This window comes from Myxine glutinosa, chromosome 5 (assembly GCF_964187855.1).
Source record: "Myxine glutinosa chromosome 5, kmMyxGlut1.1, whole genome shotgun sequence".
In the NCBI taxonomy this organism is placed as follows: Eukaryota; Metazoa; Chordata; class Myxini; order Myxiniformes; family Myxinidae; genus Myxine; species Myxine glutinosa.
In genome coordinates, this window is record NC_136265.1 from 51,289,479 (window position 1) to 51,311,752 (window position 22,274).

General features: G+C 44.5%; 1 protein-coding gene across 1 annotated transcript; it reads right to left on the minus strand.

Annotated features, from left to right (window-relative positions):
* Nucleotides 1-1,377: 1,377 nt before the first annotated feature.
* Nucleotides 1,378-21,271, minus strand: LOC137428416 (uncharacterized). The gene is made up of 5 exons (XM_068118338.2): nucleotides 20,989-21,271; nucleotides 17,969-18,028; nucleotides 17,220-17,282; nucleotides 10,919-11,062; nucleotides 1,378-2,643 (listed from the first exon to the last, which is right to left on the minus strand). Exons 1-5 carry the CDS (start codon nucleotides 21,107-21,109, stop codon nucleotides 2,087-2,089), a joined length of 945 nt encoding a protein of 314 aa, XP_067974439.2. The 5' UTR covers nucleotides 21,110-21,271; the 3' UTR covers nucleotides 1,378-2,086.
* Nucleotides 21,272-22,274: the final 1,003 nt, after the last annotated feature.

Genomic DNA, 22,274 nt, shown 5'->3' on the forward strand with positions numbered 1-22,274 from the left:
AATGTGGCACCAGCTGCTAGTTTGTATTATTTACCAAGAAAACAACATCTTTACTTATAGAACTCAGTATAAAACATTTTCTATATATTTCATTTATCGTTTGGGAAGTACACTATTTTCAAAAAAACATCCTATCTGTAATTATATTACCCTTAGTCATAAAATGATTTACCATTAATAAGAGATTTACCATTGCCTCTCGAGCAAGCAAATTTGGTCAGAGTGCCAGCGATAATTAACCGATACAAAATTGTGTCGCGAGGTGTGCAGGTTGTGGCTCATAAAAATCACTTGATTCATAGATAAATTTACACTTCCACACTGTACATCGAGATTTCTCGATGTCATCGATGATTTCTCGATTACACAGTCCAAGCTATTTCCTATACAGTGCTACCTTTACTATGGGATCCTTTTACGTACCCCCACAAACGTAACAATATTATACGAAAACAAGCACAGCCATCCAAAAAGTAAAACTCAAAATCAACTCTCCGATGTTTCTTGCTAACCACAAGAGCAGGATTAGTCACAGGCAACATTTCACTTGTGATGCACACGCTTTGTCAAGCAAAAGCGAACCACCTGGCATACGCAGCCATTTAATAGGCCACCTGGGATTTCAAGTTGTCCTTACAAGTGAGGTAGAGCATCATAATTGACATATATTCCAGAGCATCATTACTTTCTCTATCAGTGTGACGATTTGGGGTTAAATTTGTATACTTGCATGCATTTTATAATCCATGAATGTGGAACACTATCAAAGGCTTTTTTGGTCTATCGTTCCATAACAGCTTCTCCTACATCAATTCTGTTCTGTCTCTAAAGCTCCTTGTTGAGTGAGGTGTTCAAAAATTTCATCAGTAATTAATCATGTTAAAAGTTTCCATGCTGTTGGTAAGCATGTTATTAGTCTATACTTGTGGGGTCGATGAGTTTCATTAGATTTTAAGATGAGAAGAGTGTTGCCTTCTGTGAACCATTGATCCATTGGCTGCTGCCTGTTGATGATTTTGTTTAATGCTTGAGTGTAGTGAGGGTGGAGAGCATGCAGTTGCTTTAACTGAGTAGTTTGGGATCCCATATGGGCCAGGGATTTTGAAGTCTGCCATATTTGCAAATTGGTGTCTTATCTTTCCTGCATCAATTATTACTGGAGGCATTTCCTTGAAATGTTGTTTCCTCTCTTCCAGGTTTCAGATCCAATCTCCTTCCTCGTTGTGTGTTTTTTTTGTCTTCGCATATCCCTTTCCAGAATTTTTCAAGATCCTCTTTTAGGGGAGGAGTTGCCACATTTTGTTTCCATTTCCCGAGTTCTCTGTATAAATTTTTCAGGTTGTTTTCAAACTGTTGATTTTGCTTTCTTCTGTTGTTGGCCTCATAGTTTTTTTTATTTTCCCTGCTATCTGTTGTATTTTTTGATTACTTTAGGCAGCTAATGGTTCTAGCCCATTATTTTTGATGTATATATTTTTTATTTGTCAGATTCTTTGCTTGAGCTTTGGACTTTTGTTTCCCTTCTTGAATTGTTCTATTTGTCCCGTTTCCTTCCTCAGTCGGTATCTCTGCTTCTCCAGTCTCTGTTTCCATGGTGGTGTTTTGTTTCAGGTCAGATTATCAGATGTATCTTTTTTGCGTTGTTTGCTTGTTATTTTCTATTGGACATACAGTGCTGTTGCAAAACTCACATCGTTAATTTCTCTCAGATTAGGTGATTTGGGGAGCATTTTAGTGACAGCTTGGTTTATTCGCCTTGCTTGTATCTTCAGTTGTTTTTTTATTCGGTGGAGTTGCGGTCTTTGCCTGCGTGATATTTGTCCGATTTCCTCCATTTTATTAGGCAACTCCTCTTCAAGCCTATGCTGTTCGTTGTCAACCTCCTCTTCTTCTTCTTTCTGTTGTTGGCCATTATTCTCATCCTTATTGTGATCCATCTTTGTTGCTCTTATCTGTTTTGTTTGCAAACGTGCTATTTGAGCTGAGTTCGCAACTTCGAGTTGTTCTTCCTCTCGAGGTGTTGCTGCAGCATTTGCTATTGTCAATCTTTGATCCCGTTGTGGAGTTTCCAATTTTGTTTCCCGATTCAATTACTCAGTCTGTTGCCCAATCTCTCTCTAGGGCATTTGTGCAAACTCTTCCCGGTATGTATTCGTTCATGTTCATATAAATGCGATGCTTGAGCAAATGCTTTGGGGCACATGGAACACTTGTAGGGTTTCTCTCCCGTATGTATTCGTTGATGTCGATGTAAAGATGATGATCGAGCAAATGTCTTGTTGCAAACCGAACACTTGTAGGGCTTTGCCCCAGTGTGTATGCTTTGATGTCGGAATAAATTTGATGAACGGTTAAATTCCTTGGAGCACAGGAAACACTTGTGGGGTCCTTTGTGTATTCTTTGATGTACTTTTAAAGATGATAATGCAGTAAATGATTTATAACACACGGAACACTTGTGTGGTCTCTCACTTCCTTGGATATTCTTGAGGATCTCTGTACAACGTTTACAATGGAGTGTGTAAGACACGCTGCGAAATGTGTCGGTTTCTTGACAAACATTCCGAGTCATGTGCTGATTTAAATCTTCCGTGTCAAACAGCTGGGAACAGTTGGAACAAGAAACCAGTTTCATTTGTTTCTCTGTAAAGACAAGTCACAAAAAATCATCAATAATTCACACAAACTTAACAAAATTGACATATATTTCACTCAAATTAGATTGAACATTGGCCATATACCGATGCTCAATTAAAATGACCAGTAAGGATTCAAAAATGAAAGAATTTTGGATCTTCCCAAATGGGTCGACTGAGCACACGGATGTTCTGTCATTCTGGACAGTGTATAGCAATCAAAGGTTTGTCCGACCAATATCAGCTTCTCCTTGCTTCTCACGGCAGTTAACATACTCCGATCAACATTTTGTTGAATCCATCCATTATTAAACCTGTCTGCCAATGCAGAATGACTTGTTCATAGCCTTACCCTCTACAATTTCTAAAAAGAGACGAAGGACAAATAAGTACCAGCCCACTTTTTTTTTCTTTTTTTTTTTTGTATACAAGATCGAGGCTCGTGAAAGAGCGAACATTTATCACACAGAAAGACAAACCGACAAACCGACACATAACCGACAAACCGACACATAAAACAAATAACATCGGGAGCGGTAGACAAGATGGGGAGAGAGGGGGAAGGACACAAACACAACATTTGAGAGCAGGAACCGAGAGACATGAAGACATCGAGAGATCTGTGGGAGGGAGAGGGCTTTGGGGGGGAGGCATGGGAAAGGGGGTGGGAGAGGCATAAAACATATGGACACTGCCAGGACTACCAGGAAAGAAGTTGGAATTACAAACAAGGTGGATCTGGGGTGAATTAGTGGGGGTAGAAAAGATCGAGGTTTTGGATGGGGGAAGATAAGAGATGGTGGTGAACAGCTGTTTTAAAGACCTGGAGGGAGGAGTGGGATTGAAGGGAGTGTGGGAGTTTGTTCCAGAGGCGGGAGAAAAGAGGAATGAAGGAGTGAAGGTGAGCAGAGAGCCGAGATTTCGGCAGTTTAACCATCAGAGGCTTGCTGGCAGATCTTGTGCGACCTGTAGGAATGTTTGGGGGACAGAGCACAGAGAGAGCTGGGGGAGCAAGGCCGGAGAGGAGTCGGTAGAAGACAGAAAGACCACCTACCTGCCTGCGGTGAGTGAGTGAAAGGCCCTCAGAGATAGCTTCATCGCGGGAGATTCCAATGATTCTGAAAGCTTTGGTTTCAACAGCGTGAAGCCGAGCTAGGTGTGAGGCAGGAGCACCAGCCCATAGGGGAGAACAGTATTCCATTGAGCTGCGGATGAAAGCCTTGTATGTGGTGAGGAGCTCAGGTGTGCCTAGGAAGGACTTCGCACGACGGAGGATGCCCAGTCGGCGACTGGCTTTGCAGGCCAGCTTGGAAATGTGGTTTTCCCAAGAAAGATTATGGCAGATAGTGAGACCCAAAAGCTTGAGCGACAGAACTTCTTGGAGAGGATTGTTGAGAAAGTAGATGGGAGGGTTGTCCTGTCGATCTTTTCGGAGAGACATAGTAAGAGTGTGAGATTTGTCAGGATTGAAAGACATGTTCCACTTGTTTGACCAGTCTGTGATTTTGTCCAGGTCTTCAGAGAGTGAGGAGGCTGCAGACTGCCGATCTGAGGGAAGAGGAATGGAGCGGCAGAGAGTGGAGTCATCAGCAAAGAGATAGAGAGGATTTTCCAGAGAGTCGGAGAGATCATTGATAAAGACCAGAAAAAGCACAGGGCCCAGCACACTGCCTTGGGGAACTCCAGCCTGAACAGGAAGGGGAGATGAGAGAAATCCATTCAGGGCCACACGTTGACTACGACCAGAGAGGAAGTCCGCAAGCCATGCATGGAGATTTCCATGGATACCATAGGAGTAGAGTTTGGTGAGCAGAGCTGGGTGCCAGACCGTATCGAAGGCACGTGATATGTCAAGGGAGACAGCTCTGATTTCCTGTTTGGCATTGAGGACCTCCATCCATTGTTGAGACAGGAGAAGCAGCATGTCCAGAGTAGAGTGACCTGGTCTGAATCCAAATTGATGATCAGAGATCAAGCCATTGGAGAAGAGGAAAGATTTCATATCCGAAGCAATGATGGATTCCATGACTTTGCTGATAATTGGGAGCAGGCTGATTGGTCTGTAGTTAAAAGGATCTGTTTTTGCACCTTTTTTGTGTAAAGCGGTAATGTTTGCTGATTTCCAGGATGCTGGCAGATGACCTTGAGCAAAAGATAGGGTGAAAAGAACAGAGAGAGGGTGAGATAGAGCGGCAGAGCAGGATTTTAGGACCCGTGGGCTGATACCGTCTGGTCCAGTTGCAGAATCAGAGTCGAGGTTAGACAAAAACTCCTCCACCTTGTCAGGAGAGAAGGACACAGAGTCCAGGAGCAGTTGGGTTCGACTGGGAAAGGTGGGAACAGAGAGAGATGGGTTTGGGACTAAAGATTTTGAGGCAAACACAGAGTTGAGGCATTCGGCTTTGTCACGTGCGATGTCAACTGTGTGGCCATTTGAGGTAAGGGAGGGGATGGAGGGGGAACAAACACCAGAAACGGATTTGACCAGACGCCACCAGGATTTGGAGGAAGGAGACAGGTTTGAGAGTTCGTTCTTGAGTGAGGAGAGATAGTGCTTCCTGGCACTCCTGAGGGTAGACACACACTTGTTCCGAGCTTGGTGGAAGGAACTGAGATTGCCTTCAGTTGGATTAGCCTTCCAAGAGGCAAAGGCAAGTTGTTTCAGGGCAACTGCCTCACCACAAGATTCGGTGTACCATGGATGGGAGGAAGGGTAAGACAACTGAAGACGAGATGGGATAAATCTGTGCATGAGAGAGATCAGTTTGCTTTGGAAGAATTCCCAGGAAGAATTGATGTCAGAGGCAGTGGAGATGGGAGACCAATCCAGACGATTGATGGCTGCTTGAAGCCCGTCCCAGTCGGCCTGAGTGAAATGCCAGACTCTTCGACGCTGAGGAGGCTCTCTGAGAATGGCCAGAGAGATGTCCACTTTGACAAGCACATGATCAGAAGAACCGATTGGAGCAGAAGAAGAGCAGCAGACATTAGCAGGGAAGTTTGTCATAACCAAGTCTAGAAGAGAAGAAACTCCATTGGCTGAGATACGGGTCGGGAAATTGACAGATTGTGTCAATCCCAGTGAGTCACAGAAGTCCTTTGCTGAGGTGCCATGACTGGTGAGAGAGGAACCCACACCCAACCAGGTGGCATGATGACAGTTGAAGTCACCACATATGAGGAAGAGAGAGTTGGGATGAGTGGATAGAAGTTGGTCCATGTTGTCAGAGAGTGAAATGTAAATTGAGTCATCACTGTTTGGGGGACGGTACAGAACACATATGAACAAAAGGTGGGAGCGGAGAGGAAGCCGTAGCCAGAGGTACTCCTGGGGGTGAGGAGGAGAGAGGGCAGTGCAAGGAGAGTGAGGAAGAGAGTTTTTGATAAAGATAGCCACCCCACCACCAGGACGAGGCTCAGGTCTATCATACCGGAAGAGGGAATAACCAGGAAGAGATATTGAGGAATCAGAGACATCTTGAAGGAGGAAAGTCTCTGTTAAGCAGATCAAGTCTGGATTGTCAGAAGCAACCTGTATGGAGAGATCAGTCAGGTTTGAGCGAAGGCCCCGGATGTTTCAGGTCCATACCGTTAAAGAAGAGAGAGGGGGAGCATTGGGTACAGGGGAGGGGAGGGGAGTGGAGGAGTAGGGTAAGATGAAGGATGAGAGGGGGAGGTAGGGAGAGCAGTTGATAGTGTGTCAGAGATTACAGAAGAGTTCCAAGAAAGGGAAGGATGAGGAGGATGAAAGGTTTGGTGGTGAAGGGATGAGGCAGAGTGAGGGGTTGTTTGAGGGGGGGCATGGGACAGTAGAAGGTTGGGGGGGTGGAGGCATGAGATAGAAGGGAGACGAGGTGGGGAGGAGGCAACTTTGAGGAGGGGGGAGGAGGGAGAATTTGAGAGGAATGGTATGGGGGGAGATTTGAATGGGAGGAGTTGGGGGGGAGTTTTGAAGGGGAGGAGTGAGGCGGGAGTTTAGGAGGGGAGGGGCAAGGGGGGAGTCTAGTAGTGGAGGGGCAAGGGGGGGGGATTTGGATGGGAGGGGCAAGGGAGGAGTTTATGAGGGGAAGGGCAAGGGGGGAGTTCAGGAGTGCAGGGGCAGGGGGGGGGGATTTGGATGGGAGGGGCAAGGGAGGAGTTTATGAGGGGAAGGGCAAGGGGGGAGTTCAGGAGTGGAGGGGCAAGGGGGGGGATTTGGAGGGGAGGGGCAAGGGGGGACTTTAGGAGGGGAAGGGCAGGGGGGGAGTTCAGGAGTGGAGTGGCAAGGGGGGAGTTTAAGAGTGGAGGGGAAAGGGGGGAGTTTAGGAGTGTAGGTGCAAGGGGGGGGATTTGGAGGGGAGGGGCAAGAGGGGAGTTTAGAAAGTGGATGATTAATGAAAGACGAACATTGATAACAAATTGGGTTTGTTGTGATTTTCAAGTTAGCAATCCGATTCAGAACGATGGAGGAAGGATGGAATGAATGTGAATTTAGACCATGTAGTGAGGGAGACGTATAAGATATTGAATTTCTTTTTTTTGACGTGGAATGAGTTGGAGAGGAAATTGATAAAAGCCTTTTAAATAGGAAGAAAAACAGCGTGTTGTAATAAACCACTGAATAAACCACTGAAGGGGAAAGGTTAAACATATTTAAAATAATATTTAAACAGAACTGTGAACAATCTTATATGCACAAAATACCAACGGGGGGAGGGCCGAGAGGGACCACCACAAGTCACGTGAACAGGGCAAAAGGTGCAAGGAGATAATGATGGCAAGGAGATAATGGGGGCAGGGCGAAAAGCACCGCGATACACCTGGACAGAAAGTACAGGATGAGACAACGGCACACGTGGAGAAAGGAAAAATAAATGTTTTTTTTGTTGTTGTTGTTGTTGTTTTTTGGGGGGGTGGGGTGGGGTGGGGATTTAAAACGTTAGACAGAGAGTATTACGTTCGGTGTAACAATACTCTTGGGGAACAACTTGGGGGAACAATACTCTTATAGTGCTCTGGAAAGAGTTCATTGGCAATGTGAAGAAGAGCCAAAGGATGTCGAGGTCTGTTGGCAGACAGGAGCGTTTATGCTGGGCATTCTCCATCTCTTGTAGACATGCCATCAGGCATTGTGATACACAGAGTTCTTTTTTCACATATATTTTTGGTATACAGAATCAAGGCTCGTGGAGGCGCCAGGACACTTAACAGATCACCAAGTAACAGGATAAAAAGAACAGTAGAGAGGGGGAACACCAACAGTGGACTTGAAGGACAAGATGGAGGGAGACTTGGATAAACAATGGGTGTGGAGAGGAATGAAAGGCAGGTGAGGACCATGGGTCGACAAGATGGATCCAGAAGGATACTCTCATTAAGGAAATGATGGAAATTTGGAAGGAGGAGGGCTTGGCAGATGGAAGCTAACTCAGAGCAAATTATAGGGTGAAAATGTCAGAGATGTGCAAGAGCAGCAGAACAGGTTTTCAGGACATGAGAGCTGATTCCGTCTGGTCCAGTAGCATAGTCAGAGTCAAGGGTTGATATAAACTTGTCCACCTTCTCAGGTCTGAAGATTGGGAAGAGGCTGCAGCGTGCCTGTCTGAAGGATGAAGGGACGTCATGGCAGAGGGTGCAGTCGCAGCAAATAGATAAAGGGGATCACTGATGAAGATCAGGAATATAACTGGGCCAAGATCACTGCCTTGGGGCACTCTAGCCTTGACAGGGATAGGAGATGAAAGTCAGTTGAGTAAGTCAAAAAGCCATGTGTGCAGTTGGCCTTGGATGCCATAGGCAGACAGTTTGGAGAACAAGGCAGGATGTCAGACTGTATGAAAAGCACGAGATATGTACAGTGAGACAACCTTGACCTCATGTCTGACATTGAGGGCCTCCATCCATTGTTGGGTGAGTAGAAGCAGCATGTCCAAGGTGGACTGACCTGATTTGAAACCAAATTGGTGATCTGAGATGAGGTTGTTGGAGAAAAGGAAGGATTTCATATCAACTGCGATGATGGATTTCATGACCTTGCTGATGATTGGAAGTAAGCAAATAGGTCTGTGGTTGAGTGGATTCGCTTTTACACCTTTTTATGTAATGCAGTGATGTTAGCAGATTTTCAAGCAGATGGACGATGACCATGCGCAAATGACAGGGTGAAAAGGGCTGAGAGAAGACGTGAAAAAGCAGCAAAGCAGGATTTTACGACACATTGAGCTGATGCCGTCCGGTCCAGTTGCAGAATCAGAGTCGAGGATTGAAAGAACCTTCTACACCTTTTCAAGTGCAAAAGACACAGAGTCCAGGAGAAGTTGGGTATGAATGACTGGATAGAATGGGTACAGAGAGTGAGGGGTTAAAGAGACAATATTTGGAAGCAAACACAGAATTGAGGCAGTCAACCTTCTCACAAGCAGAGACAGCTGTGGTGCAATTTGAAGAGACCGAATGTTGGCCCTCGGGTCGAATGTTGGACAACCCAGCACTATACATGGTGACTCAAGCAATCAGCAGATAGTAGGTGTTTTGAGATTGTCAGGTAACTGAGTTGGTGAACTTCCTTCCACAGGAAATCATCCAAAGTTGGTGTAGCTGATTGTAACACTGATTGCTGGATTTTGAATGGCTTGTGACCAATGTGATGCAACAATCTTGAATTTGTTTAGATTATAGGTTCTCAAAGTGATCCCTACCACCCCCCAGTGGGTGCTGGGAACTTTCAGGGGGGCGCTCCAGAGTCCACGGGCGGTAGGGGGGTGCTGGCAATGATTTGGGGGGCACTGGCGATTTAGAGGAGCAGCGGCGATTTGGAGCGCTCATTGGGCTTCCTGCAGTCTGAACAGGTTACCCGGCGCCATTCGGCAAATTGGCCATCCAATCAACGACCACATTCTTTCCCCATCCGCATGGTTTTTATGATCACATATTCACTGATGTCGTGTCGGTATTTTCTTGTCCATACATGCTCACGCAACAAACATGATAGTGTATGACACCAGCGAAATACTATTGGCCGCTTCCATGACGACGACCAATAGTAAAAACTATTGGCCGCAGTACAACACTAATTTTTGTCACATGGTGCCATTTCAACCAATCGGCTTGCAAGAATCTTTTTATGCGGGATATAATACACTCTATTCGTGCTGGACTATTCAACGTGCCTGGTTCAACTTTACAGCCTGGCCTGGCCAGCACAGACATTGGGCAAGGTATGAACAGTCAGTGTTAGCGCTGGTGTTAGTCTTTCGACATTTTGGCATGTTGATTTCGTTATTCAAAAAAGCTTCACGTCCGGTCGGCTTCAAGATGTCGGCCTCAAAGAAAAAGTGTCGTCAGTATTCCGTTGAATACATCAAGTATGGATTCATTCCATCTCCGACGAACAAACAGTTACCGATGTGTTTGCTGTGTGGTATCACGCTGTCCAATGAAGCAATGAAACCATCTCGACTGAGCGAGCACCTGAGTAAAAAGCACAGTGATAAGGCTCGCGCAGAGGTCAGCTATTTCCAATCGCTGAAAGAGAAATTTGAGAAGCGATCCACGGTCACGACGATGTTCAAAGACAGCCAAAAGCTCGTGGATAAAGGACTGGAAGCGTCGTATAAGCTGTCATTGCTCATCGCCAGATCTGGAAAACCGCATTCAATCGGCGAACAGTTGATCAAACCAGCTGTTGGGGAAGTGATAAAAACCGTTATGGGCCAGGATCCGAATCCAGTTCTCTCGTCGATTGCGCTCAGCAATGATTCCGTGGCCAGGCGGATTGATGAAATGTCATCAGATGTAGAAGATAAGCTGTGTTGTGAGTTGAGAAGCACACACTTCGCCATCCAGCTGGATGAGTCCACTTTGCGTGACAGTGAAGTTCTGTTACTCTGCTACGTTCGCTTCATCCGTGATCAGGAAATGGTGGAAGAAAAGTTTATGACAATCTAAACTTTACATTGTCATAAACTTTTCTTTTAAACTTGACGAGTTCCAGTAATCTCAATTAGTTTGTTATTTCCAACGTTATTTCCAGTGCACATTGGTGAAATACAGACTTTTGGAACTTTATCTTCATGTGTCCAATCAATCCTCAGTTAAGACCAGAAATACTAAGCACAGAATGTTTTTGGATATTTTAAATGTAACAGGTATCCTGTCTGGTTCACATAAACAAGACATTTGAGTGAAACCAATTTAAATGGACTCGTCATTCTGCAGGATTTGTAACAAAACGATTTCATTGTGAAAGAATGAACTAAACAGGTAAACACAGTGTGATGTGATATATTGAGAGCTCGGCTTACCTTCGAGCAGCTGAGCACCTTTGCTTGGCTCCATGGGTGAAGAATCATGTGGTTCCTGCTTTACATGGTAATTTCTCAAAGCATCCTGGGAAGTTTGAAGAAGGATGTTTTGCAAATTTTCTGACTTCACGACTTGAGTATCACCTGCAAACCATGTGACAACAGTTTATTACAATAAAAGAAGGGTAAACAAGCAAATCTAAACCAAAACAATCGTTATACATAGTTGGTAAAAACACGTACGATCTCAAACAGTCAAAATCATTTCCCTACTTCACCAGATAGTAAGGGCATTTTATGAGATATTTCACAAATCTGTTAACTAAATTGTTACCAAAAAATTTCTTCACCAATATGTTTGTAAAGGTGTGTAATAACATGTGTTAAAATGTTGAAGTTCAACTCCCGTGGGAAACCCAGAAAAAAAGCTGTTGAATTCGGGTACCGAAAAATTATTTTCGAGAATTTTTTTTTTTTTTTTAATCGGCCCTTAAGTAACTTATGAGGGGTCAAATAACGGTTTTTCATGATTCTGAGTTGATTGTTAACATTTATATTTTCACTTTTACATTTACACACAAAGTAGCTTTTATTTCACATACATATATAATACTCAAGAGTTATTTCTCATTCACAATGTCAGAAGTTTCAACAGTCATTGTCTATGTCTTCTTCAGACTCAACAACATCATGACTGCAGTTTCTGCATGTAATGCCATTACAGACTCCACAGGCCGAGATGCACGTGACCCCATTATTCTTGCAGCTGCATCGCCGGTTGCTGCAATCTCCATGACAATTACAGCTCGTGAACTGCAATAGCTCCTCAGGAGCCGTGGGGTCCAGTGTTGGAACTGGCTCATACCCCAGCATTTGTGGCCAGAAAAACTGTTTCTCATTCTTCCTCTGCTCAGTCCACCTTGTGACTTGGCTGCCTTCATTAATGTCTGCTCAATGCAAATGTCACACCATGTGCCGGACCACTCATGACTTGAGTAACGGACAACGTGGTTCCCGTGGGCAGTGAGACGTTCTAAGGTGTCTTTGTAAGCAGGCAAAGTTTCTAGTTCCTTCATGAGTTGACAGTACAGCCGTGCGCCCTTGGCATACTGATGATGGCCTGCAGCGGCAAAGATGTGAAGCATCTTGGTAACAATGCAGGACAGATGCCCATTGTGGTCTGCAAGTCGCTCGGTTCTGATAAAGACCTTGATCACATCTACCATGTGGTGGTACTCCACCCAGAGTGCAGGTGTTCTTCCTCCTTTTGCGAGTCGTTTGAAGGTTTCTTCAAACCTTTGCTCAAACACTGGCACTACTGGGTCTGAGTGTCTGGCTCCCATCTTCCCATCAGCCACCTTCTCCATGAAGGTCTTCATGTCACCACGCTCCTCCTCAGTGAAGGCAAGTTTCATGATGTGTTGATAGATGGCTGCATCGATGAGGAGGTGAACACGGATTGCCTTGTCAAAACATCCTCCATCCATGATGTGGTTGGCTGTCGTACTTCCAGGATAGATCAACTGGATCACATCTAGTAGTCCAGAATGTTCCATGATGTTACCCATTGATCCAAGATAAGACTTCAGCAGGTGAAAACCACCCAACCTTGGAATGACGGGTAGATTTGCCTGCTTTATTATATTCACAGCCTTCAGCCAAATCGGAAGATCAAAGGTCACTATAGCGACCCCAGCGCGCCGTATGCACTCTTTCAGAGTGGTGAAGATGGTGTTGAGGTCATTAGGGTCTCCTTCAATAACTGGGAGGAACTCGATCTGTGTGCTCTGCTTTGCATCATTAGCATGGATTCTCTTCATCCAGCCATTCCAGTTGGAGTGTGGGAACTCAGGATCGTTGGCTTTGATCACCCACCCCGCTGCCCAGAGTGTGTCACCTGGAGTGAGGAGTGGCTGATCATGAGCCAGGGAGGAGGAAAGCTCAGCGAGGGGGAGAAACATGATCGCGTTCGTTCCTATCTGTTTCCTGTTCGTAAATGGAATAATCTTTACTTCAGTTCCTCTCAGGATCTTAGCTTTGTCGAGTGCCTTCAACTTCACCCGGGGAAAAGCTGCTGTTGTCTGTGGATCTGGCAAAGGTGGTGCCGGAGAGGTGACTTCGATCCAACCCATTGAGTGAAAGGGAGTGTTTCCGTGAATAGAGACAATGTTTAAATCTATATTGTCTCCAACAAACTGAGTGACTGCATTGTTTGTTTCCCCAACCTCCATAAAGACCACCTGATCATTACTTGACAATTCACTTTCACTGGCTGGCACTTTGGCTGTCATCACTGATTGATCCTCAAGCGCAGCATCAACCGCAACCTCATCATTGATCTGTTCATCGGTTTCCTCCACAATGGTGTCAAGAGTGCCAGAAGTATCTGGAACATCATCTCCACTCCTACTATTAAGGAAGCAGTATTTGTAGTTTAGTGTCTCCGTGTAAGACTCAGTGTATCCCAGCCGGTGGAACTTGTTGAGCATCCATTTTGACCCAAATCTATGATCAAGTTGTATGGCAAGCCCCATTTGGTGTGGCAATACTCCAGACCGAGGTCGACAGGCCTTAATAAAATTCTGCCCCCAAACGGCAACTCTTTCGTCTGTCTTGACAATCGGTCTCAAGAACATCTGAAGGCTTGCAGGAACAAGTGTCAGCTGACTATCGATGTCAGTCATACTGTGTGTGGTGGGGTATGACTTTGGACCTAAATCAATCAAGGCAATATCATTGGATATGAACTTGAGTGCCGTCTTTATGATCTGAGTCTTCCCATCTCCATGGTCAAGATTAGCATGATGCTCTCGCAGAATATTGTCGGTGCCATCTTTGAGACAGAGTACATCTGCCCTTCTTTCCTGTGTTGTGAAATACAAGGTGTCTTCGTATTTCTCTAGAAGTTTTATCTTTAGCCAATGCTTTGAATAAGAAAGGCTCTTCTCTGGTGACTGATCAAACTCCTGCAGCTTTTCATGGACTTGGTCCATGTTCATTACCCCATGCTCTAATTCTGAGTCTAACCATTAGCAGAATTCAATAAAAACTGCCTCTCGCTCCTCATCAATACTCCTCTGTCCTCTCTTCCTTTTTCCTTCCTCATCAGTCTTGGACAAACTGTCACCTCTCGCAAACATAAGTTTGCATCGCAAATGGTACAGTGTTTCTTCTGCTACCAAGTCGTTGATCCCTTCCAGGCGTCCAGTGACTTCAGTGCCCCAGTCATCCCCGCGACTCCGTGCTGTCTTCAGCAAGCTTGCCTTCAGTGTATCTGCAGTCAAATTATCTGGCACTCTGTATTTCTTTCTAGCTTGTGCTGGATTATTTTTGTAGAGCTGGGCTGGTTGGTTGCAAAGAATGCATACATCCTTATACAGGAGGTCAACTGACTGTGATCTTCTAGAACTGCAGCCAGTTGATGAACTGAACTCACAAGTAGTGCGTCTTCTCTTCAACTTTGATGACTCTTTCTCTGCCTTTGATGCTTGAGCTGACTTCTTGGTGGTTGCAACAAAGTTGTTGTACAGATCATTTTTACACTTCTGGTGGTACCTCAGTTTTCCTTCCTTTTGAGCCTCCTTCATACGTTCCACAACAGTAACATTTTCGACAGTTTCTGCTTGTTTCAATAAAGTTGAGTATCCCTTTGGTGAAGGTGAAGAAATATTGGTGAAGAAATTTTGCCTGTATGAGCCTTTCAGCTGGTGTATCCAAGCGTGCACAGATGAAGCAATTGAGCACAGGTGGAGTAACGTCTTCATCCATATTGCTAGACTCCATGTCCTGCAAAGTAGAAAATTAGATATATTTAGAAATTATTTTTCCACAAAGGAGTGTCTGTGGTGAAATATAAATGTTAACAATCAACTCAGAATCATGAAAAACCCTTATTTGACCCCTCATAAGTTACTTAAGGGCCGATTTTAAAAAATAAAAATTCTCGAAAATAATTTTTCGGTACCCGAATTCAACAGCTTTTTTTCTGGGTTTCCCACGGGAGTTGACCTTCAACATTTTAACACATGTTATTACACACCTTTACAAACATATTGGTGAAGAAATTTTTTGGTAACAATTTCGTTAACAGATTTTCATATGTTTCCCTTACTAAGAGGACAACAAAGGAGAGGTTGATGAAAAACTTTTTTTTTTTAAATCGTGAACATGAAAGGGTAGGGTTGTCTGAAAATTGAGGAAGTGCATGATGAAATAACATTTTGGTGTTCTCGCTGATCAATGCGGAATAGCCGGGCATGTTTCATTGCCTCGCAAAGTCAATTCTGTGAACTTTTAGTTCGTGCCCTGGTATTATTATCTCCACCGCACTACGCGCCGTTTGCTCGAATTCAAAGTCTCAATCATTTGCCACGGCTTAGTTAAACAAGGGGTCACTTTTGATCATCACCTTTTTACCTCTCCTACTTCTACAGGTGACACTACCTCTCACACCCACTATCGCCAGATTCGCTTGGTCTGCTCCTAGATTAGTCACTGTCATGAGATATCAAAATAGAGAGTCGGAATTTGATGATCACAAATGATCACATGACAGTTCAAAAACCTAACAAACACTTTTCACAACTTTCTTACTTTGTTCATGGCAACTCATCAGTTATTCTAATCGCATTGTATATATTTTAGGTAAACCTAAAATCTATTCCTCCAGAACATATTGTCGTGTCCATGCCGATAAAGACTGGCCTCGGACGAATGACCGATCGAGCTTACCTCTGAGGCATTCAGTCAACTATGGCGGATATTCTACACACGCGAACGAACGGAGAGTGACGAGGCTTACCCGCACGGGTGTACGCGGCACGGGTGGTTTCCCGAATCACTGACAGATAAACAGGACAGGGCAAGGAATTAAAATGCAACAATACCGGGTTTAATAAAAGAAATGCAGGTAACAAAAAAAAATGCACAGTAAACTAAAATTCCTAATTGGAGCATCCCCATACGGACTCGTATACAACACAAGGGGAAAACGAAAGTGAAAAATAAATGTGTGTGTAATGAATGTTAGTGGGTACTCAGCTCCCTTGACCGTCCAGGGTCATCACAGGCCCCGCGTCCCTGCGTGGGAAAACACGCCTTGGTGCGAAGCCGCGTTCACCGCCACACCGACGCACGATAACAGGCCCGAGCTCCCCCCACGTCCTCCTCGCTCGGCTGCCCTGAGCCCCGACGTTCCTTCCAGGCGCACACGGCACCAAGCCCAGCCATCACGAAGCCAGCACCAAGGAATCAGGGAAATGATGCGTCCACCTTCACTCACAGCCAGGAACAGAGGGATTGGAAAGGCGACTGCTCGCAGCGAAGGCCAGCATGGAGAGTGCACAAACTGCGACCGCATGCAACGAGAATCCCAGCACAGGAGAGAGAAAATGGCATTCACTTTTCCCTTTTCCTCCTGGCCCAGAATGTTCTACCATGACGTCGCACACGTACGCCAATCAGCGGGCGCCATTGCATCACTTCACGGCCACGACCAATCATCCCTCTCGGGGTGGGGCCTCACGGCCTTCTTCATGCCACTTGAGATCGTTCGCTGGGTGGTGTCGGGGTAGTGTCCAATATCTGAATCCTGGTGGCTTTTATTTAGTGTTATTAATTTGGGTCCCGATCGCTTGGCTGGTAGTGTGTGTAGTGTAGTGTCATAAGGACCAAGGGAAAAATCACAGGGGCAATTTACACACAGGGGATTTACCCTTAACCCCTAAGAGCCACCCTCTGTATGGCCACACGTCACACTTAATCCGAACACACGGAGCTGACTCAAGTCAGAGGTTTCTTCTTCTTCACAACAGTCGGAGCACACTACCCTATACAATCCTATCTGACCCTAAGGTATTTCATTGCCTACCCCCCACAAACATAACAATATCTTTATTACCTCATTGTTTATCAAAATATCAAATTAAACTGTGAAATGCCGAAACGCATGAGGAGGTGCCATTACAATGCCTCTTTTCTGTTTTTCTCATTATTTTATAATGTACAATAGGAGTGCCCATGATGAATGACAACATGGTTGATACAATCATTTTTACCTAACTATTTAAAATGTAAATGCTTCTGTCACAGCCGTCAGTCATTACACCCATATTTACCCTGAACATCCCAAAGAAATAGTGTGAAGCTTCAATGTGCAGAGAGGAATCCGTTAATGAGCTGGGTCATTAATAACGTGGCCTAAAGACAAGTCTAACAGCATCTCTCACAACTTTCTGTACAATGTACATGTACACATGACTGTCAGTAACTGGAACAAGCAGAATGTTGTTGAGGTTCAGACCTTTCTCTTGAGATATTGAATCATCCTCAAACTCAGATTCCACCTTCACTTTCACAATCAAATCTAAAAAGAAAAACATCACATTAAAACTGAACGTTCTATTTTTCAAGTTCTCAGGCTTATGAAATACCTGTAACACAACTTGCACACACACATCATACATGTCCCCTCCCTGGGAGCAGGGGGGGGGGGTGGGTGAGGTTTCACCTCTGCCTCCTAGAAGAGGAGGGGAAGTGGTTCCCCAATCTCCTAGCGCAGAGATTCTTAACCGCCAGTCCGCTACTAGTCCACGAAAGAAAAACTACCAGTCCATGAAGTAATGGCAGAAAAATAAATAAATAATACATTCTTAACTTCCATTCACCCGCTAGTGACGCCTGACAAATCTATATATAATGGAGCAAGTGCATATATGCATCATATACTCTCGGGGCGGATCCAGGATTTTTTGAAAGGGGATTTCCAGAAATTAAAGAAACAGGGTGCATACTCGCCTAGATGCTGCAAGCGCGAAGCTATCAAGATGTGGGGTCCGGGGCCCACTTAAGTGGCATGGAAGCTTTGGGATTTCAGGAAACATTGCACCAAACCAATACCATGCCCAAGTCACTCGTAAATAATTTATGACTGTTGTTTGATCGAGATCGACCAGAAACTTCATTTGGCAAAGCAAACAAACATGGCGTTCCCATTTTATAGTAAAGAATAACTAAAAATAACTATAACATGAAGATTGTTGTCCGACAAACCTTTGTTGAGTGAGGACTGGTCCAGAAACTCGGACTCCACCTTCACAGCCACAATAAAATCTGAAGATAAAACATCGCACTCGATCTCAATTATAAGGAACATTTCTCAACAAACTCGTTATCACAACACGTGTTCAAGAAGTCTTTGATTTTCACTCTCCGATAAATACTTATTTTACATATATTTGAAAAAGCAAACCCAATGATCTGTCCCTGTCGATCAATGATCTGTCCCTTGACAAAACGAGTAGTTCACATAACCTTTGAACTTTCTTTTCTCTTCGTACATTATTAACATAAAACCCACCAGTTGGTGAAACCAAAGACCAAATGTTCAAACAATGGAAGAGAACAACAGGTGTTGTATAATGTTTGGTTATGGTAGTCTGGAGGCACAGTTATTACTTGTATTATGTACATCTACAAATGCGTATAGGCGACAAAAAGGGTTGGCGGCAGGAAGGGCATCCGGCCGTAAAACATTGCTTCAAAAAGGGGACCGAAAAACAACAACAACCACGGTCCCCGAAAAAGGCCAACCCCCGCTTGAGGGGAAAAAAATGGCCTCTAAAGGTGTTTTTTATTTTTATTTTTACAAATGCGTATTGGAAACCTGGAATACAAAGTGGAATGTGATATTGGATATGTGTGGAATATTCTACATCAACAGTCAAGTACAGACTTTAACCTTTAAATTATAATAACGCTTTGTTCAGTCCACACAAGAACGCTTTCAGTGGTTGTTGTTGGAGATGGAGATAAATATTCAGGAAAAAGGTGAATTTGTTTATCTCGACCACACCGCATCGCTACGTCAACAACCGTCTCCACCTCAAAGAGCCAGAAATCATCATTTGACTCCTGGAATGTCTTTAAATACACACCTGGAGAAAAATGAAGATCCAACTACATTTCCATGGATCATCGCAATAACCAAGAAAATGAACATATGTCACCCACAGGGTGAACCGTATCTTGCCAAAATGTGAAAATTCCGTTTTTTCGTCATGACGTCATCAAATGACGTCATAGCGTCAAACTGTTTACAGATCTGGGAAGCACTCATCAAGGGCATTCATATGAGGTATTACTCGATATGGTACCTACGATTTCAAAATTTGACCTTGGGGTCAATAATTTTCGACCTCCAGCGCTAACCATGAAGGTCAAGGCCGATCGCCACCAAAAACTAATCAGCTGAGCACCGGACCATATACTAGATTCCCATGAAGTTTGGAGACGATCCGATCAAAGTTACTCAAAAAATTAGTGTTTCGTCGACCTCCATGATTGACCACAAAGTGACCTTGACCTTTGACCTTGACCTTCAAAATTTTGTGTGCTGAAGGGTATCTCTATAGGACTCTGATATGCGAAGTTACAGGAGTTTCCAATAATAACTGTGGTCTACAGAGTGATCTAAACGTGAAAAAAAATGATTAACCACAAACAAAAAAACAAATAAATTATGTCACCCACAGGGTGAACCGTATCTTGCCAAAATGTGAAAATTCCGTTTTTTCGTCATGACGTCATCAAATGACGTCATAGCGTCAAACTGTTTACAGATCTGGGAAGCACTCATCAAGGGCATTCATATGAGGTATTACTCGATATGGTACCTACGATTTCAAAATTTGACCTTGGGGTCAATAATTTTCGACCTCCAGCGCTAACCATGAAGGTCAAGGCCGATCGCCACCAAAAACTAATCAGCTGAGCGCCGGACCATATACTAGATTCCCATGAAGTTTGGAGACGATCCGATCAAAGTTACTCAAAAAATTAGTGTTTCGTCGACCTCCATGATTGACCACAAAGTGACCTTGACCTTTGACCTTGACCTTCAAAATTTTGTGTGCTGAAGGGTATCTCTATAGGACTCTGATATGCGAAGTTACAGGAGTTTCCAATAATAACTGTGGTCTACAGAGTGATCTAAACGTGAAAAAAAAATGATTAACCACAAACAAAAAAACAAACATACAAACTGACTAATACATCTTGCAAAAACTTCGTTTTGGCAAGATAAAAAACCGTAACGTTTATCAAAAATATAACCGGATATTGGTAAAGTGTACACCTTGAGACAAACTCATGGGTTTTGTGGATCTCTTAAAAGTGATTTTAAATCAGCAAATGAAGATGTCTGTACTTCTTCTTCTTCTTTGTTTATATGCAGCACCAGACAGTGGGCTGGCCTCATTGGCTGAGTCCGTGGCTGTGCTGCTGATGCAATGCCCTCTGCTGGTTCAGGGAAGGAATTTGTAATTGATCCATTGCACCGACGATAGTTCGTCTACTCTTCACGATGTCCTACGATGTCTTCACGGTGTCCCATGGGATGTTTCACGTCCACCAACAAATGCTGGCAGACGGGACGCCCGTTTAATGTTCATCCGAGGGATGACTCCTACCTACCTGTGACTCCTACCAGGACCAGTGTGAGACCAGTGTGACATCACTCCTACCTGTGAAATACCGGGATTACAGCTTAAAGCCAGGCTAAATGATTGGAGACAGTGTGTGTACCTTGAGTTTAACCTGCCAGTCTGGCATCTGTCATAGCAGTATTACACAAAAACCCTGATGTCTTCAGAATTGGGCTGCTGACAAACCATCCTGTGATGTAATGGCAACCACTGACATAACAAAGGAAAGAATGTTTTAAAAGGTCAATAATGGGTGTAGCTACACACCGTTTGAAGGAATAACTGGTGCAACCCTCCTCATCCCCTGATGAATCTGCCGGAGAGAATCCAAAGGTAATTGTTGCCAAATGCCAATCCTGGACCCTGGTGCATGGCAGTCTAACTCTGCCAGAGTCTGCACAGGAGGCTCCATCTTAAATCTACTCTGATTACAACGAACGGAATCGATTCACCGGCTCAGGAGATCGACACGATGTTGTACGAGGGAATCCGATCCGGACATGATGTGATTCCCACATAAACTATTAACGTACTTAACGTACATAGTGCACAGCACGGACCCCGCACGGTAACAAGAACATCACGTACCGAGTCCGAACTCCTTATCCCCGGGAGATCCTCCCGGACCGAGCAGGTTCCTCCCATCGGAGACCCTCGTGGATCCCGGAGGGTTCACCTTGTGTTCCTCACCTGAGAGATCTCGGTTCATCGGACACAGTACAGTAGGCCTACAGTATAGCACAGTACAGTGTAGTGTAGTCCCACACAGTCCAACACAATGGAACAACAATGTCCGAGTGAAGACCCCCTGCACCCCTCAAACTATCTCTCAAACACCTTTCACTCGACAATTCCAAGTCGCAGATTCGCCACAAACCAAAGATATATTTTTAAACATTCCGGGTTATGTTGTTACAAGTGAAGAGGAGGTGAGCTATCGCCGGCACCCTGAACAATTAAATTTCACCCGACAAAGGGCACTGCACCAGCGGCACAGCATCGACATCAGCCAATGATCGTACCCCGCAGGCTCGTGCTGCATTTTAATGAAGAAGAAGAAGAAGCTTTGACCACGTGTGCCACGTTTGTTGAAATATCTCCCACGTGATAGATCAGATACAAACACGAGGATCTTCCCTTATTATCACACTCCATGTTCATTTAATCACTAGCGAGGTACCTGTGCTATTGTTACGACCTGGTCCCTGCGTGAAGGGCTCGGGGCCATTTGCTCAAATTTTTGATTTGATTCATTCATTTGCTCAATTGCAAAAAGTTTAATTTAATTAATTTTAATTTAATTTAATTTAATTAATTATAATTTAATTTAAGTAATTTAATTAAATTAATTTTAATTTAATTTAATTTAATTAATTTTAATTTAATTTAATTGCTCAATTTGCAAATTCATTTGCTCAAAACACAACACTGAAGGAACTGCGCTCCAACGCGAGTCGAAAGAATTGACGCGACCAAAGACGGAATTCGTCCGAGTTGCTTTATTGAAACAAAACAGCTCAGGTATTCTCCCTAAGCCCGTTTATCGGGCAGCAATATATATACACATTTATGTCGGGAAGTTTGCCCGGCAAAAGCTATACCGGGCATGCCCGGGTGTCAAGGGCGAGCCTTGGAAAGGCGAGTCTGGACCTGCCCGGGCGTGTTTGGCTGCGGCCTGGCAAGTCGAGGCTGGGCGTGCCCGGGCGCTCTGGGCGAGCCCTGGAAAGGCGATAGCGGGCATGCCCGGACGCTCTGGGCGAGCCCTGGAAAGGCGATAGCGGGCATGCCCGGACGCTCTGGGCGAGCCCTGGAAAGGCGAGAGCGGCCATGCCCGGGAAAGACGAGACCGGGCGTGCCCGGGAGGTTCGGGCGTG

Bases quoted from the DNA above. Each gene is read 5' to 3' on its own strand.
- LOC137428416 (XM_068118338.2), bottom strand. From the start codon at position 21,109: ATGAACCGAGATCTCTCAGGTGAGGAACACAAGGTGAACCCTCCGGGA. The intron at 11,063-17,219 runs GTCTGAACCTCA...CATGGTTTGCAG, and splicing joins TTCAATATCTCAAGAGAAAG to GTGATACTCAAGTCGTGAAG. The intron at 2,644-10,918 runs GTAAGCCGAGCT...TTGTCTTTACAG, and splicing joins AGGTGCTCAGCTGCTCGAAG to AGAAACAAATGAAACTGGTT.